At 40.6% G+C, this 19,888-nt stretch overlaps 1 protein-coding gene across 2 annotated transcripts in view; it reads right to left on the bottom strand.

Annotated features, from left to right (window-relative positions):
* The window catches only part of UBXN2B (UBX domain protein 2B), a 29,041-nt gene extending 18,518 nt beyond the window's left edge, over nt 1–10,523 (bottom strand). For both annotated transcript variants that reach the window (XM_029223138.1, XM_029223137.1), the window contains exons 1-2: nt 10,418–10,523; nt 4,776–4,879 (exon numbers count right to left, since the gene is read on the bottom strand). In XM_029223138.1, the coding sequence (XP_029078971.1) occupies nt 4,776–4,879; nt 10,418–10,507 (194 nt within the window). In that variant the 5' untranslated portion in view covers nt 10,508–10,523. The remainder of the gene's footprint in view (nt 1–4,775; nt 4,880–10,417) is intronic.
* Between the last annotated feature and the right edge of the window lie 9,365 nt (nt 10,524–19,888).

The following is a 19,888-nucleotide window of genomic DNA, read 5'->3' on the forward strand; positions in this document are numbered from 1 at the left end:
CTTAGACCACAAACAATTTTCTCAGTGTTAACTATGTAGTGAATAATTTCTTTTCTATTTCATAATGGTCCTAGGGAATATAAACATTTCCTTCACATAAATTAGTAACCTATTTTATCTTTCAAGATTTTTTACAATCAAGAATATCAGAAAATATAACCAATGAAATATCAACATGGAGACTTCCAGAATAAGGTGACAATCAAAGCTCATATCCTTGACTACCTATACCCTCCAATTCAGTTCCTAATTTGCACTGAACTGACTCACAAAACAAAGGGGGAAAATTATATCAGCACGGGAGACTAGGAACAGAAGTCACCTTCAAGACTTTCCCAAAATTAGTATATGCAAAACTAAACAGGAAACGGAAGGGCAGCTCAGCTCTCAATTCACTGTAAGTGGAAGAAAGATCTACACGGAGAACAATGGACACCAGCAGAACCCCACTAACAAGGCCAGCTCACAACTACTGAGGGTGGGGTGGGGTGGGATGGATCCAGCTGCTAGCGCTCTGGTCAAGTACACTGAGGACTAAGTTCACCCAGAGCAGGAGCCTCCGGAAGCCTTCCTGCCCAGCAGATACTCAGAGGGCCCAGTACAGACAAGCAAGGCTGAACACTGCCATGGCTGGCTCTTACGACAGGGGTCAGCGTTAGAAGGCGCTTGATAGCAGATGCCTTAAATGGCAGCACTGAGAAAGGAAAGGAGAGGAGAGGAGAGGGGAGGGGAGGGGAGGGGAGGGGAGGGGAGGGGGGGCGAGGGGGGGGGGGGGGGAGGGGAAGCAAAGCTTCCTGCTGCAGCTACTCCTGTTGGAGCCCCTTCCCTCCTGTCTCCTGTCCCTAATCTGGCAAAGTACAACGATAGAGTTCCTTTTTCTCAGCCTTGGTGAGAAAGACCTTACAGGAAAAACCTGACGTAGGAAAAGATTTACTAACTTCTTTATGGTCACTGATTTTTTATTACCGGTATAAGAAATCTTTGCCTACCTCAGGGTCTATTTTCTTCTAGAAGTTTTATTGTTTTCCACAATCCATCCTTCTCCTCTTTCATAAGTATGCCTATATACTTGACTCTCCTTCTCTATTTAAATTCATCTGATCATCAACGTTTGTCCACTCCCATAGATAGCAACCTCCTCTATACAGAGGACTCTCAAATGTATGTCTTTAGACCTTCTTACTTATAGCCCGGTACTGAACTGAAAAGCACCTACTTGAATCCAGTTCATCTCTTCCCATTAATGATCACATTTTCCCTGGATACCAGATTAAGAAGCTTTCAGTCTTTCCTCTTTCCCGTTCACTTACTCTCTATATTCCATGTCATCACGTTTCTACAATCAATTCTTTGAAAGTATCCCACACCAGTTTCACCCCTTTCTGCTCCATTCCACTGACACCATCCTAACCTCAAATTTCATGCCCACATTCTCTGGATTACTGCAGCTGTCTTCTTCTTGATTTGTCTCCTTAGTTTGTTCTTCCCATTGCTATTTATCTTATACGGTACTGCCAGACCTACTTTACCAGAAGTATAATAATAATAACCAACATTTATCAACTGCTCATTTAATCCTCATAACAATGGCATTATCCCCACTTTCCAAATAAGAAAACTGAAGCTTAGGGAATTAAAAACACTTGTCCACAGGCAAAACCTTATCAGAACAGAGAGAAAAGAAGATAGAAAACTGAGGTGTGTCTATGTCTAGAATCAAAGCTTTACCGCTCTACTATAGTTTTTATGGTAAAAGCTACAGTGAAAAACATATACTGGCTTTCCCCTGCCTTGCGCACAAGAGCAGCTCTCCTTGGCTGTCAAGGCTGGCTGTGATGTGGCTGCATCCAGGATTGGATGCATAATGTGTGGGCCGGCTGCAAAATGAAAGTAGGAGTCTCCTTGCTCAAAGTGTATTGAGAATTTCAAGACAGTAATACAAAGCGTTAAACCAAGCTCGCGGCCCTTCCCGGAGAGGGGCTCTGGGGGAAGGCTGAGGCTCCACGTGCACGAAGCACACACGGCAGCACCCCGCCCACCCAGCCTCACCTGCCGCGAGGCTACTCAAGTTCTGCTGCTCCTTTCTGGCTCGCTCTTGGCATTTTTATTATTTTTTCTTCTGGGCCTATTTTGTTCCTTGTCTTCTGTGCTTACCCACATCCTAATAACCTTTTAAGGCCCAGCTAGGTACCGACACTGTGCTAGACATCTGATAGACTTACTGAATCCTCAAAACCATACTAGTGTCTCATGACTTGTAGGGGACATTTTTTTTTAAGTTCTTACATTTTTGGACAAGAAGACTCACATTTTTAAAGTTCTATTTGTGACAGAGAAGCTTCTGTGGATGAATATGTAAAAGCAGCTGTCAGGCTAACTTCTGTGAGTTTTTCTGTAGATCCTGCCCCTCCTCTTGTAAATTAAAAATAGGTCACACTACGTCTAGAGTACTTAAGTTTCACATTATGTACACAGTGACTTAAAATGACAATGAACAGATGAATGTTTTGATATCTAATGTTGTCCAAGAAGGTGGACCATTAATTAAGACTGTTTTCTGTACCAGACAGAGCGGTAGACATGCAGTGAAACCCGGCAGATGTCAATGCTGAATGTGAAGTCAAGGGAACTGCATACTTAGCATTCGAAAATATCACACTTCGCAAGAAGAAAACATTGCCAATAATCTGCTTCACATTGTATTTTAAGCAGATTAAACATAGTATAAGCATCAACCAATATATTTAAGGCAGCTCCTCTTTTTGGATATGTAAATAATTCTAGAAATCAAATCTGAGGCATAAAGTCCTTAAAAATTGCATTATCAAATTATAACTGTTAACGGCAACACTGTTTCAGATAGCATAAAATAAAAGAGAAAAAACCACTCATTGAAATACCTTAAGGATTATATTCGAAGAGCAAGGAAAATATTAATATTAATACACTAATCTTATTTTAAGAAGTCAAATATTTTGATTTGTTATACCAACAAATTAAGTCATTCAAAATCTGTTCAAACTGGGGAACAGTGGCCAAATAGTTAATGAGTAAAACTTTGGTACATTAATATTTTGAGCTCTTTCAAAATTTCAGAGACTGTATAGATTAAGGAAGCAGTTAAAATACAAAATATTATATATATATATGTCTATGTATGTGTGTATAGGCATACACACATACACATACATATTAAATAAGAATTAAATGAAAGGGAAGGATATTCAAACAGTGCCAAGATACCAACCTGCAGATTATAAAGGAAAAACTGTACCTTCCGATGGAGTGGGGTGGTGGTCAGCACCTTAACCAAGTGAACATAGCACCAATAGTGGGAAAACCTGAAACCATATGGCTCCTGATGTGATATAATACATAGCAGAAAACATCACTAACTAGTGTTCTTAACAAATACGTTTAACAAGAATCTAATCGTGAGGAAACAATGACCCTGAATGTGGCACATTTTAAAAGACGTCTGGCCCCGGCTCTTCAAACTCCATGTAATAAACTTTAGATTATATAGATGAGCTAAATGCAGACAACAGAAAGGTTGGGAAAAATGCTATGGATTCAGATACCAAACAGGCATCATGAGTGGAATGCATGGCCCTTGGCTGGACCCTAAACCCGAAAGGCTCTAAGAGTACCTGACTATAGACTACGGATTAAATGACTTACGCAACTAGTGCTCATTTTCTAAGGTGTGATATGTTATCAAGGTTATAAAGGAGTGTGGGCTTCTTCTTAGGGGGTGCAGGCTGAAGCCTCTAGGGATGAAGTGTTATGATGGCTGTAATTTACTTCCAGATGGTTGAGTAAAAGACAGCGTGTGCACCAATGTACTGCTGTATGTAACATGTTAACAACTGGTGAATATCGGAGCAGACACAGCATATATTCATTGTCTTTATCTTTGATTATCTATGGATTTTAAAATTTGTAAAATAAAAAGTGGGGTGAAAATTATAAATATTATTCTTTAATTCCATCCAGGTCCAGAAAGGGATGTCATTTTACCTCCCCTACAGAAAGAAAGAAGGTAGACTAGTGACAAACAAAAAAGAAAGAATAACTTCCAGTGAATTTTTCAACTTTTGATAAAAGAACAGACTTTCTGAAAATGAGATATAATGGGAAAATTCAAGTTTCTCTCCAGTAATGAGATTTGCAGTACTAAAGGGACATCGAGGAAAACATTCCTGGAAACAAGAAAACTCATGACAATAAAATATACCTGGTTCTCATCTCTTAAAACTTCACTGTTGGTTGTTTTTATAGTTCAGGGATTTTAACAATAGTAAATACTATCTAGAAGATCACTATTAGATGGGTCATCACCCAACAGAAGGAAAGACAGATTCCTGAAGTTATAGATTCTTAAATGAAGGACTCCATGGATGCGCTTTAAGAAACACACAAACCCTTAAAAACGACTGACAAAATTGTACATAAGTCTTGCTCTGGGGGAGAGGGGGTATAACTTTCATCAGATCCTCAATGAGTCCAATGACTCAAAAAAGAACCACGGTGCCCAAGAAAAATACTATTCAGTATATTATGCTATGTGATGTCTATCAAAATATTAAGTATTTAAGATAATTTTCCCATAAGTTTCTTCTGGCTTTCTGACTATTAAAGTTTCAGAAATAGTATCTAAAAAACATTTATTTTAAGAAGTTATAGTTAAAAATAAATTCCCAGGGTCATTTAAAATAATGTGGGATTAGTGAACTAAAAAGAGATACAAGTTTAAAAACCAAAACAAAACTTACCCTTGAGGTGGTGTTCGTGGGCTTTTAAAGGCTGTAGCGTGAGGTCTATCAGATTTGGAAGCTTTGCATTTCACTTCATCTTCATATAATTCTGCCAAGGCCAACTATAGAATAACAGATTTGTTATAAAGTATAAAAACACTAGAAATAAACCCTTCTACACAATGACAAGTTATGAGTAGAAAATTAACTTGTAACTGAGTAGTAAAGATGTCTAATGAAAAATGAAGGCTGCCACTTCAGAAGATGACTCCCTTCCAAAATAAAACCACTGCATCTCTCATTTATAAAATGAACCAAAAATGCCACATATAGTAGAATAAATTAAAGTTACAATAATTGTTTAATTACTTTCAATGAACTATTCAACAGTTTCAAAAACTATTTGGTAACAGATCATTTTCAAAGTTGGACCTACAATTCTTTTAAAAATACTTGAAGATGTTTCACACTAATGTCAGTTTGCTCTCATCAGATCCCATAAAAATATTTCACTTAGCTGTTCAAGTTTTCAAAATCTGAGTACATGAAACAATTCCAAAATTATTCTACTTAAAAGTTTACCAGACATATAAATTTCATCAAGTTTAGGAAAATGAGCTTCATTTCAATGAATGATATATACAGTTTATATAACTTTTAGAAAGCAATATTACCAAATTATGCTTTAAAGATATATGGCTGGATATCTTCAAAATGAAATAAACAAAGCATGGTTTCTGAAACTGGAATTTTAAGAAATTTTCAAAATATTTCATTATCATATAAGTTATTTTGTTCCCACTTCTGACTTTCTTGGACAACTCAAAAACTTTCCTTTATGCCCCTTGTGGCTATTTAATTATAATTGGCATGACCATAATCTTTGGGAAATTAAAAAAAAAAAAAAAAGACAAAAAAAATCCCCAAATCCCCCCAAAACCCAGATGAAGTGCTCCTTCTAGAAACATGAGAAATATAAAAACTATCTCCAGGGATTCTTTCCTCAGTAGGAAAAGAAAAATAGGGAACTGGGGCAAAGTTAATTCTCTGAAGATTCCATTAATCAACCTTTAAAATATGCACACAAGAAAACAAAAATGAGTCTTTATTTTTCCCACCTAATTTTTTACCTCCACCCCATACACATGTCAACTTTCATATTTCTAACATGGCAATTTTGCAGGAAATCCTAATTATAAAAGTGCTATGTAGCCTAAAAGGACTTATTAAAATCCTAACTTAGGCTCTAACTGTGTTGGGCAAATTATTTAACTTCTCTGAGCCTTAGTTCCCTCATCTTTTAATGCCTATTAAAACAATACCTTAGAGGTATTACATAATGTAGGTGAAGCACAAGGCAAGTGCTCTGAGAAGATATTATTAAAAAATGCTCAGCAATGATTGTGTCAGTGTTTCATTTTCCCCAAGGTTTCTTTTCTTCCTGCAGTGTTATCTATATGTCTCCTATGGTCTTTTCCTACTTATCCTCTCCAAAAGGAGAAAACAAAGCAAAACAAAAAACCCACCACAAAACAAATGAGAAGAGACAGAAGCAGAGACAGACAGACACTCTGACTACTTCGGCCCAAAGTTTTCAGAAATTTTTACCTCCCTGAAATTTCTTCAAAACCGTATTCCTTTATGGATTTCCTCATGAGCTGATAATATTGCTCTATGAATTACTTTTATGCTATTCCTATTCCCATCAATGAAAATGTTATCTGTATGTCAAAGGGCCATTTCAGTCATCCTTCAAGAAGCCTTTTCTAATTTTCTTAACTAAAGTGGTATTTCTTTTCCAAATCCTCATAGCACATTTATATTAAACATTACATTGTCATCACTTGTGTACTTTTCTTACTATTTCATCCCCCCTACTACAATTTAGGTTTCTCAAATTGTTTTTAACATAGCACATGACAGGCACCCAACAAATTCTTGTTGAATTATGTAGACTACAACTCAGCATGAATCATAAAGAGACACAGATAATGTTATAGATTTAAAAACTGAGATTATATTTGCTATAGTTTTGGACCTTGTTTTTTGCTTTAAGATGATTTGAATAAACCCTGTAAATCAAATAATCTTCTTCTATAAAATAAATGAATAATGCAAACAATGCCTTTTGACTCCATGGAATGCGGAATATATATTAACAAAATAGGAATATGGAGAAAATTACATTATAGCAGGGAGTCCACCTAGCTGAAAGGGCCAAGTTATCACCAGTACATCATTAACTTAGAGGAAAATGAATGATATTTAGAGGGAATTAATGCCAGGATCCATGATGTACCTGAAGCATCATATGGCATAAGTTCATAAGCAAATATTTTAAATAAAGTTAATCTATATTATTTGACATAGCAAATGACACCACATCAGAAGAGGAAATTAACTGATGCACTGGTTAAAACCAGTAGAAAACAACAACAAAATCTCAGTCAAATAAAGAGATAAAAATGTGTGCACTGTGAAGTAAAGATGCACTGTGAATTATCAGGACAGACTTCCATGAGCTAAACAACTAGATTATGAAGATATTTCAATTACACAGAGAGAATGAAGTATGTAAGCCCTGATAATCTTTTCTCTAGAATTTGAAATGTGAAGAATGTGAGAAAAGAACCTGAAATTGTGGGTGAGAACATCAAATATATAGCAAAAGATTAAAAGTACTGGAATTCCCAGTCTTAGAGGGACAACTGCCAGAAGGTATAACACAGATGTTTCAATCTAGAAAAGCAACATCAGCATCACCTGGGGACCCTTGAAAACTGCAGATGCTCAAACCCCAACCTAGACCAAGTGATTTAGAAAATCAGGGGTGGGGTCTGGTGTCCGTGCTTAAACAAGCCTTCCAGGTGACTCTGATGTATGTTAAAATTGAGAACCAACGATATGGGACACTGACATCAACAGGACGAGGGTACTTGTGACAAGTGCAACACAGTGCCAGACATCTGTACACTTTTCTTACTGATAGAACTCCCCTCTTTGCCCCATCCAAAGCCCACTCTGAACCCTAGGAAGTACTGAAGTTATTAGCCCCAATTCTCCTCAACTCCAACCTATATGGAAACAAAGAAATAAAAACAGAAATCTTTTTCTTTTGATATCATTCTGGAGGAAACCTGGGACAGAAGCATACGATCAAATACCTTAACTGTTAACCCCGTTGTGTGGATGGACTGAGGGGCATGAGAAGAGACAAAGGGCTCTGAAAATGTTCACAAACACTAACGAACACTGAGGTTTTGGGGGTGAGTACTGTCACTAACAATCCTATACCAAACTTTCCCACTGAATGTTCCCAATTTTGGAGGAGGAAAGGACCTAAGATCTACTCTCAGTTTGCGATCCATGGGAGATTTCTGAATTTGTGAGTCAGAGGCTCACGGCGCTGGGAGGCTGTTTGGGAGATGACGATCGATCCATCTTTCCTCTTGTGGTGAATGAGGAAATCTCTCCTAATGTAGATGCCGACAAACCCTACGCTGCATGGCAGCTAAGAAATAGGTACTTAGTGGTACTTTTGCTATTTCCAATTATACTGTGAAACACTCTTAGAGCGAGTTGTCAGGAAAGTTAAGGAGTATCTACTGAAAACTGAACCAAATGGGTAAGTCTTAAAATAAACATGGCTAGATTAAACAATAAAATAATCCCCAAATAATCAATATCCAAGAAACCAGCTGGGGAGACAACATCATCCAATTCTTTTAAATCTTTGATACTCTATTTCTTCATATGCCATCACTTGGTTGTTTTCAGGTTTCTTTGCAAATTCTTCACATTCTTATTAAATTCTAAGGGAAACACTATGAATACTTAGTGTATTTGATATTCCAAATCACATTCATAAAAAATCAGTTATCTACTTGAAACTACCTACCAGGAAGTAGACAGGGGATGGAAAAAAAAAAAAAACCCAAAAAACCCTATTTTCTAATTGATGGTGGAAGGGAAGGAATTCTCACAATTGGTGACATCTACCACAATATCTCCAACAATTTATCATATCTTAATCCAGTGGATGAAGTATAAATTTGTCAAGTATCAGGTGATCATTAACCAAGCTGTTCTCATTTTTCACATAAAAAGACAAAATAGATTTAAATTAGAGAAAGGATATTAAGTCACACAGTTTTAAGTTTAATAGCATTAGCATGGACTAACCAGTGAAAATTATAGTATTTTTCTCCTTTAAGGGAAAAAGAACCAAATATTTACTAAGCAAGTCTGATCCAGGATAACATGGGATTGAACAATTTATAGACATTTCTTTATTTCATCCTTGACACCACCATCACCTCTAGTTTACAGATAAAGACAATGAGGATCAGAGAGGTTAAGACATTTTTCCGATATTCACATAACTACTAAGTGTCAGGGTCGAGATGCAAACCGAAGTTGTTCTGACCAGAAACTCCACTTTTTCCCTGACAGTCCATGCTGCCTCTTAGTGATACCGGTCTTCAGCAGAAAATACGAGGTGGATGAGACCTTCCTGCCCCTTGATTCTGTTTACTGCATCTGAACTGACTATGAACACTGGAACTATTCTACACTGAGTTCATCTCCTAACCTGACACCAATCTCTCCATTCTCCAAATTTGTCATTTTATGCCCTACTTATTTTGGCACTAATTCATACTCCATCTCAAAATGTTCTGTTAAATATATGTGTATCTTACTTCTGCAAAAAATAGGTAGAAATGTCTTTTATACTTCTATGCCCTTCAACAGTGTCCCAGCACCAACTGTGGATTTGAGGTCCTATTTATCTCTGCATTCCCGAGCTTAGCAGTATGTTACATGGCAGGTGGTCATTATATGTTTGTTGAAAGAAATAGAATGAAGGTGTAACCATGAAGTAATAGAACTTTTCTACCAAGGCTTGTAGGTTGAATGTCATTTATTTTTAATTATAGCTCCCTACAGATGTTCACTTTTTGAATTTTATCAATGATCTTACAAAGAGTTAAAAAAAACAACCTCTAAAATGAGTAGTGCGATGCATCTGGCGGAGCAAGATTCGGTGCGCTGGTATTTAGCTAACTAATGTCAATGTCCTGTAACATTACGAAGTTTTATTTCTGTTTCTTATGTGCAATGTTTTCTAGACTGTAAGCTGCTACACCTAGGCTGCGCAGCCGTAGGATGAAATACTTTTTAGTTCACCCCTTTAAAAGGGAAAAGCTATCTGATAAAAAGGAACCCTTTTACACGTAAGTAATCGAGCCACAAACAGCATCCAAGACAAACAAGATCAAACCAGCCCACGCTGTGACTCGATTTCCCCACGGCCACCGCAGAGCTTTCTTCTGCAGTGAGTCTGACCGGAGCATCAACCGGTGAAGCACTCAACTGACCCCTAACCCCCCAAACGCCATTCGACATGAGCAGCTGCTTCTTAAACTGCAAGTGGGGTGGAGGGGGAAAACGAGACAGGGGCACCACTGACAGCCGGGATCGGACACTTGTTTCCACCGACGCCGCTGCCCGGCGCGCCGCCTGGGGCGGACCCGCGGCGCCGGAATCACAGTTCGGTCCCCGAGCCGGTCTGGGGAAGCTCGGCCGCGGCCAGGGCGGTTCCACACGCCCCCGGCCGCGCCGTCCCCGACGCCGCGCCCCCGCCCCGCCGCTCGCCGCACCTGCAAGTCCCGCGCGCTCGGGGGCCGCGGCCCCACCGCCCTCGGCCCCTCCTCGCCCTCCTCGCCGCCGGCGCCGCCGCCCTCCGCCATCTTTCACTCGCTCCCGGCACCGCCGCCGCCGAAGCGTCTCCCGCGACTTCCGGGGCCGGTTGCCTGGCAACCGCGGGGCGGGGCGGTCCCTGCGCGTCCCCGCCTCCCCCGGCGCCCGTGCGCGCTTCTTCCGGCGCCCGCCCACCTGTGCGGTCCCGCTTGTTTCCGTAAAGGAAGTTGGCTCAGAATTTCCCCGCCAAGAAGCCTTTGCGTAAACCCGGAGGCTGCTGGGCGCTGGCCTGGAGGGCAGCACGGACTTTCGTGTTCTTTTAACCCCACAGTGAAAACGTCCCCTGGATGTTTCATCTGATGAAAAGTGCCACCGTCCTTTTCCAGTCTCGGTCACATTCTCTCATTTCCTTGCCAAGGACTGGGTGGTACGTCGCCCCCAAAGCGTGAATTGACGTTGAGGAGGAAGAACCCTGTAAACTTTCTTTGCGATCAGAACTAGAGACTTCTAAATTCATCTGAGATTTATTCAAACTCCTGTCTTATCCCAAGCACTTTTATACCCCCGGATGCAAAGGTAAAAAGTAGTCCTGGTCATTATAAAACTCACAATCTATTGGGAGAGGGAGAGGTATAAACAGATAATAAAGTGCCATTTGCAGTAGAGCTTTGCAGGAAACGTTATGAGTGGCATGTGGGGTGTGAAGGGGAGTATTCTGTTGGCACCTGCTATGTGCACCATGCTAGGTGCGTTCGATTGTATGTGTAATCTCGTCTGTTCCTCTGCCAGGTAAGTATTGTTATTACCGTGTTATACCTGAGGAGAGCAGACGACAAATAACGACTAAACTCACCCTGTTGTAAATGGCGGTACCAGATCCTAAGCCTCGCATTTGTTGGTTGTCCAGATATTCTTTTGAGTACAACGTTCTGCCCTAGAAATCCCGGGCTTTTCTTTATAACCCATAAAGCCAAAGGCATTTGGCCGAATCTTGAAGGATAAGTACCCCTGGTAAACTTTGGACCAAAAGGGACCACCGGGAGAGGCATGGGTTTGAAATGCCATGTTTATCCTGATAAAGTACTGCATGGCAGAACCTTAGGAGAAATGACAAAAGATGGTTGGGGGTTGGAGAGTGTGGGTTTGGATCTAGACTGGAGATGTGGGCTTAGGGCAGATGCTGAACCGTCTTGCCTTAGTGAAGAGATTGAATATTACGCTCCGGGCCAGTGATTCTTAAGGCTGATGCACGTTAGAACTCCCCTGCCATCCTTTCACTGCAGGAACTCAGATTTAATTAGTATGGGGTTGCACTCAAGCATCATGTTTTTATAAGCCGCTCCCCAAGTGGACTTTGCTTCTGGCTATGACAGTGTACCTGGTACTGGATTTGCCCTTCCACTCCCAACAATGAAAAAACTAGACAAAATATATGAAACGATTATTTTCAGACATTGAAGTACAGGCAGTACAGATCTGTGCTATGCCAGAGAAGGGAAACAAGCAAAATGAGCTATGTTTGTCCTGGCTTTCTGCCTGGAACTCTCCTACAATGCTGGTGGGAATGGAGAATGGTACAGCTACTTTGGAAAATAGACAGTTTCTTCTAAAGTTAAATATTCAGTTATAAGATCCAGCAATAACACTCCTAAATACTGACCCAAGAGGAACGAAAACATATGTTTACAAAAATATTTGTACCCAAATGTTCATAGAAGCTTTATTCATAATAGCCCCAAACTGGAAACAAACCAAATGTCCATCAACAAATGAATGGATAACATTTCGAGAAATTCATACCACAGAATACTACTCAACAGTAAAAAGGAAGAAATTACTGATTCACATACCATGGCTGAATCTCAAAGACATTATCTTGGGTAAAAGAAGCCGGATGTCAAAGAGTAAATATTGTCCGATTCAATTTATACGAGATTCTAGAGCAGGCAAAACTTATCTTTCCTGACAGGGGTTGCTTAGGGTCAACTCTTTGGGGGAAGGATAAGCTTGGGGAATTTGAAAAAGGATATGTGGGAACTTTTTGAAGTGATGAAAATGTTTTATATTGTTATTGATGGTGATAATTACACACTTGTGTGTGTGTGTATGTATGTGTTAAAAACACATTGAGCTATATACTTAAAATGGGTGTACTTTATTATATGTAAATCACACATTTATAAAATTAGTTGAAAAAAACCTCCCCAGGTAATTCTGTTGTGCAGCCAAGGTTGAGAACCACTGGTCTAAGGCAATTGGGAGCCATTAAGTGGTTTGTGATTTAGAAAGATAACAGAGGCATCAGTGTGTAAGATGAATCAGAGTTACAAAATTAGAAGGTTATTACAACAATGTGGGGTGATTAGGATTAAGGTTTTTTTTTTTTTTTTTTTTTTTCCGCCTTCGCTGTGCAGCTTGCGGAATCTTAGTTCCCCAGCCAGGGATTGAACCTAGGCCCGTGGCAGTGAAAGCACCAGGCCCTAACCAGTGGACCGCCAGGGAATTCCCAGGAATAAAGTTTTATCAGTGACAGTGGGTAAAGAGAGAAGCAGTAATTGGTAGAGATATTAGGACCAGAGCCAACTGGTGCTGAAGTCTTACATGGGGAATATGTGAAAGGAGGAGGAATACAGGATGACGTTGAGGGTTTTGGTTAGGTGATTTGGCAAATGGCGCCTCCTATAAATTATTCAGTTGAAAGGGAGAAGCAGACCTGAGAAGACAGAAACGAGTTTGTTGTGGACATTTTGTGGTTTCGTTTTGCTTTATTTCCTTCCAGTTTTATTGAGCTATAACTGACATACAGCACTATATAAGTTTAAGGGGTACAGCATAATGATTTGACTTACATACATCATGAAATGTTTACCCCAGTAGGTTTAGTGAACATCCATCAAATGGTATAGATACAAAATATAATAAAAGAGATCATTTAGGAGATCATCAACTTAAAATAATCCTGTATATTTATAGGTTGCTGTATATAAACCTCATGGGAACCAACACTCTGCAATAGATAAACACACACACACACAAAGAGAAAGAACTCCAAACATAACACTAAACATAGTCATCAAATCACAATGGAAGAGAGTGTTATGACATTTTGAATTCAAAATTTATGTGGGACACTAGAGGGAAAATACATCACAGAGCAATTGCAAACGTGGGTCTAGATATTAGGAAGTAAGAGAATCTTGCTTTGGAGATATAGGTTTGGTGATGACTGCCCATGAGCGATAGGGTAGATGAGGCTTCCTGGGGCAGTGTGAGATGTGATAAGATGTGAGCACCGAGAATACTTAGAAAAACCAGCACTGAAGGGCTCAGTGGGGAAAGGAGAACATTCAGACTAGACCTAGGGAGTAGTCAGAGAGGGAGGGTGAAGGCAAGAGACTGGACAAACCAGCGACTTGGCGGTTTCAAGCAGGAGACCAATGCTGTCGTTTCCTATGGATAATCAAGATTAGGATTCCCTGGTGGGCTAGTGGTTAGGACTCAGCGTTTTCACTGCCGTGGGCCTGGGTTCAATCCCTGGCCGGGGAACTAAGACCCCACAAGCCTCGCGTATGGGCAAAAAAAAAAAAAAAAAAAAAATTAGGACTGGAATGTGTCCACTGGATTAAGAGAAGAGATTGCTGTACCAAGTTTACTATGAATTTCATAGAGAGGAAAATCCACATTTTAGCAGTTTGAGAATGACAGCTAGGACAGTAAAGCTGTGTTTTCAATGTACTTAAAGTCAGAGGTGTGCAGGACGTGGCTTATCCTGGCTCGGGAGAGCCTGTGGTTAAATTTTCAGGAATTTTACAGGTAGATGTTAAACACAGCGATTATTAAAAATGGAGGGGAAGGGGGGAAGGATAAATTAGGAGTATGGGATTAACAGATACACACCACCATATACATAGATAACAGGAATTTACTGTATAGCATAGGGAACTATATTCACTATCTTGTAATAACCTACAATGGAAAAGAATTTTAAAAAAAAAGGATATAGCTATATACATATGTATATGTATGACCGAATCACTTTGCTGTACACCTGAAACTAACACAATATTGTAAATCCACTATACTTCAATAAAAAAGTAAAAAAAAAAGAAAAAATTAAGTTACATAAACTTACAATGAAATCATATTAAAAACCAATGTAATAAATACTAAAAATCAATTCCAAATTATTTAAATACATTTTATAATTATTTATGCCATACATTTTATTATCTATTACCTATTCTAAATATATTTTATTATTATCTATACAGCTATTGTATCTACATGGTGGAAATACCATGTAATGGCACGCTATGGTACACCTCTTCCCAACTCCACTTTCAGTGACAACATGTTGGTAGCTTGGAATTCACCATGGTGGGAGTATTCACAACTCAGAAATTGGCAAATGCCACACTTAAGACCTTGATTTATTATTTTGTTCATTGTCTACTCTGAATTTAAGAATGTGGTGGAGAAAATGTTTACAAGGCAGTTAAGACTTAAAAGTGTGCTGTGTCTGTAGCTGCTATACTGGGAATAGCAAAAGGGAAAAAAAGGGGGCATTCTTTCAGTATTTGAAAATGACTGACTGATACAGGAAGGAAGTAGCTGCTCGTGTCATGTCATTGAGTTACTATGTATATTGTGTTGTTTTACTCACATCTTAACTTGAATGAAAGTATCAACCGACATTGGTGACATTCATGACAGACAGTACCTCTCTTTTTAGCTTGTGATGGAAGCAATAGTACCTCTTCCCATTCTTCTCCAAAGAAATGATCACAAGTACCTCACTTCCCCTCCATTTCTTCCTATTTTATATTCTCAGAGTGATTGAGGGGGTTCGAGAATCATGGAACTTATTCATTCTAAAGTTTCTTACCATTTACCATAAGCTACAAATCAGTATTTTTTATTTATTGATTTATTTATTTTTGGCTGCGTTGGGTCTTTGTTGCTGTGCGCGGGCTTTCTCTAGTTGCAGCAAGCGGGGGCTACTCTTCGTTGTGGTGCGTAGGCTTCTCATTGCGGTGGCTTCTCTTGCTGTGGAGCACGGGCTCTAGAAGTACAGGCTTCAGTAGTTGTGGCTCGCAGGCTCAGTAGTTGTGACTCACGGGCTCTAGAGCGCAGGCTCAGTAGTTGTGGCGCACGGGCTTAGTTGCTCCGTGGCTTGTGGGATCTTCCCGGACCAGGGCTCGAACCCGTGTCCCCTGCATTGGCAGGTGGATTCTTAACCGCTGTGCCACCAGGGAAGTCCCCAGAGTCATTTTTAATTCCTCTTTTTCCTTTAACCTCACAGTTTATTGTTTACCAAATCTTTTGATTTCTTCTCCAAAATATCTCTTCTTCACCCTCATTGCACTGACATGGTACAAATTCTTTTTCTTTTAATTGAAATAAAATTGTAATAGATTTAAAGTGTACAGTGTGATGATTTGATACATGTAAATCTTGTGAAAGGATTCCCCCATCTGGTTACTTAACATACCCATCACCTCACATATTTCCTTTTATTCTGGTGAGAACAGTTAACTTCTACTCTCTTAGAGTAGAACTTCAAGTCTCAAATTTCAGTTATGCAACACAGTCAACTACAGTCATCATATTTTACATTAGCTCCTCAGACCTTATCTTATAATTGAAAGTCTGCAAGTAGACCTCTTTCCGGGAAAAGACTGGGAGATGGGCATTTCTGTCTGCTCCCTCTGCACTGAGCCCTGGGGTGACAGCCAGTTAGGAGCTGTTTCTTTGTTTGCTACGGTCTGATAGGTCCTACAAATGCAAGCCCCACTGGCCCCCAGAGCCAGACAATCAAGGGGTGCATCTCCTGGGTTGCATCTGCAAAAGCCAGGCGTCAGATGTGCGTACAGGCTCCTTCCAGGGAGGAAACTGTGACTTGGAGGCAGACCTAGGGAGTTGGAGATGCCCCTACCAGACTCCCCAGTCTCCATGGGGGGCAGCAGGTGGCCCCTAGGCATGTGCTAAATTAGGGGCCTGACCCTCAGGCTGCAGATTTTAAGGAATGCAAAGAGACCTCTTTTAGGTAAAAACGAGGAGGTGGGCATTTCTGTCTGCTGCTTCCGCACTTAGCACTGGGGGGCAGCCCTGAGGTGTCCTCACAAGCCCATTAACAACTCTTTCTTTCTTTGCTTTAGCTTTGTACCATAAGCGCTGCTGGCTTTCAGAGCTAGGTGTTTCGGGGGCCCATCCCTTAGGTGGAAGTTTTAAAAGCTAGGGCACTAGATGTTGGGTCGAAACCCCTTGCTCCCCAGGGAGAAGCTGGGAGTTGTGAGTTCCCTCCTGACTGTATGTCACTGCACCGGAGGTGGGGTTTCTGATGAAAGTTTCAACCTTTCCTACCCATTTTGATGTGGATTTTTTTCTCATTTGCCTGATGTGGAGGAGTTGTCCAGCTAGTTTTTGCATTTCTTTCAGAGGGGATTGTTCTGTGTGGAGCTGCAGATTTGAGGTGTCCGTGGGAGGAGGTGAATTCAGGAACCTCCTATGTTGCCGTCTTGGACTGGAACTCTCCGTCGGTTTACTTGTAGAATTTCCCTTTCTCTCTGAAATTCCTCACCTCTTCACCCATCAGATCTCTCTTTTCCTATAGATTCTTTAGCATATTTCTTTTACTTATTTAAGAATCCCTGACTGCTGATTCTAACATCTGGTCATTGCAGGGCCTGTTTATAATAACTGCTTTTTAACTTTTTAGAAATTGCGGGTCACATTTTCTTGCTTCTTTGCATAGCTAATATTTTTTATTTGTATATTGAATATTGTAAAGGATACATTATAGGAGCTCTGAATTCTTTCATCTTTCTCTGAAAAGTGTTGTTTTTTGTTGTAGGCAGCAAGTCCTAAGACATAGCCATTAGTTTTAAATGTGGCCCTTTATTGTATGGTGACTCTTCTGGTACTCAATGGAAAACCCAAAGTATTTATCAGTGCCCTCTCAATTGGCATGACTTGAACCCCAAACGCTTTCTCTCAAGAAGAGAAAGATGCTGAAATCTCTGCCCAGGTCATTTAGGCTCTACCTCCTGCTTCTTTCTGCTCTGTTTCTTGGACTCTCGCCTTAGGTCTGCACAGTTAAGAAGCCAGTCAAGGATTTGAGAGGAGTTTTGCACAGATTTGGGGACCCCTTCCTTTGGCTACCGCTTTGCTAGGATTCCTCCTCTTAATTCCCAGCCCCGAACTCTGACCTCTGAATCCTTGGCCGGATGAACCTGTCCCTTTCTACTTGAGCTCCATTTCCTGTGTGCAGCACAGTTAGTGGAGCCGTTAGATGAGTAGTCAGTAAATTTAGATCAACCCAGCCTGCTTCCCCTCTTTTAAGGCCTGTGACATCTGCCTGTGACATCTGCCTGTGTTTGGTCATGCTTGTGTCCAGAAATTCTAACTATTATTAGGAGGAGATCAGTCTGATACAACCTATTCTGTCACTGCTGGAAATGGAACCTCAGTTTGCTAATATTGTTGGGAAGTTTGCATTTATGTTCATGAATGATATTAGCCTATAATTTTTCTTTCTTGTAATGTCCTTGTTAAGTTTGAGGATCAAATTTATTCTGACCTCACTGAGTGTATGGAGAAGTATTCCCACTTTTTTTAATTCCATGGAGGAGTTTCTCCTACATTGGTGGTTTTTTCTTCTTTAAATCTGAGTAGAACTTATTAGTTAAGGCATTTGGGGTTAGACTTTTCTTTATGGGAGTTTTCAAATTACAGATCACAGAGCTGTCTCCCCAGTCCTGGGCCTCAGTTTCCCTTCCTGTGTAGACAGGTACCATGAGATCCTCCGGACTTGTCTCTCTGGATCTCTCACCATCTACAGAGTTGTGAATTCACTTCCCGGACTTACTCTTAGCCCAGGATCCAATCTTTTCAACTAAATGTATTCAGGAAGCCTTCAGCTCTGTAGAAACATAAAAAGAGTTTTTCTAAACGCCACAGTGACTTTACGCAAAGCAGGTGCTGCCAGCCTCCTTGACTTAACCTCACCCTCCGCTCGCCTCAAGAATGTCAGGAAGGTGCACATCGAAGCTCTAAGTGTATGTCTGTTCTGTTTCCTTCGGTTTATTGTAAAGGCCTCTATTTTTCTGCCGTTCGATTTGCGTCTCTTTTCTGTTCCCAAAGTTGAGCATCTTCTAAAAAGTATCTCCAAAAAGCATGACTGGACATTTATATGTTCTGGAATCTAAATGTTTGTGGTTGACCTAAGAGAATACAGAAGTAAAGTCACCTCTACGGGTTTTGCTGATGGGAGATTTTGGGTTCATATGGTCCAGGAGCAGCGTGATGACATCACTGATCACCTTGGAGACGACTGTGGTAGATGGGGCTGGTGGCCCGCTGATAATAACTCCCGATCATATCATTGCTTCTCCTCTGCTTTTTATGTTTATATGTATAATTGATGCTTGAACAACGTGGGGGCTAGGGGCGCCGACCCTCCGCATAGTCGAAAACCTGCCAGAAGTTTGCAGTCAGCTCTCTGTATCTGTGGTTCTGAATCTGAGCACCAACCGTAGATTGTGTAGTACTGTAGTACATATTTACGGAAAAAAATGCACGTCCAAGTTCAGTCCTGGGCAGTTCAAGCTGTGTTGTTCAACGGTCAGCTGTATTCTCTTTATCTACCAGCTGTTTCTTTTTTTTTTTCCCCAGCTGTTCCTTTTAAAGACAAATATTAGATCTACCTATAGAAGTAACAACCTTTTATTTTACTATAATCTTGAGTATTAGATAATCTAAGTTCTTATGACTGTATGTAAGATAAAATACCCATCGATATGGGGGTTCTTCTATATGTACAATTACCATATGTTACGCATCGGTCAGGAAAGGCACTGCTCTGGTGACAAAGTGTCCACACGTCTCAGTGATGCTTGCAGACCACGGGGTGACAATGAGTCAATGGGGACGGTCTCTGTCTCATGATAGCTTTGCTCAGAGACCCAGCCTGATGCCACCTCCACCCTCTGGGACAGTCTCTGCTGTCACACAGGCGGAAGGACATTTGGAAAATCATGCTCAGGCCTTAAAGCTTTTGACTGGACCTGGCACGTGATGCTCCCATTCATGTGTCCTTGGCCAGAGCGAATCCGGAGGCCCTGCCTGACTGTCCAGGACTTGGGGGATGCAGGAGAGCTGGAGCTGTGATCACACGAATGACTATTTCAGTGTGATTCACAAGTTAAGAGCAGGGGAGCACCCAAGGCTTTCCTGCACTGGTTCTAAAGCACTGGTCCTGGGAGTAAACAGTCCCTTTCATCTCATTCTGAAATTGTAACAGAGATACAGTACAGTGGACTAGTAAGTGTAACTAAGAAAATGCAGTGGTGTGACAATCACTACACAATTCCCCGAAAGCTGTTCTTTTTATGTCTAAAGCCACCGAGGTCTTCCCGCTGTCATCGCAGTAA

The sequence above is a fragment of the Monodon monoceros genome, unplaced genomic scaffold, assembly GCF_005190385.1.
Source record: "Monodon monoceros isolate NGI ecotype Baffin Bay Population unplaced genomic scaffold, NGI_Narwhal_1 Super_Scaffold_14, whole genome shotgun sequence".
Lineage (NCBI taxonomy): Eukaryota > Metazoa > Chordata > Mammalia > Artiodactyla > Monodontidae > Monodon > Monodon monoceros.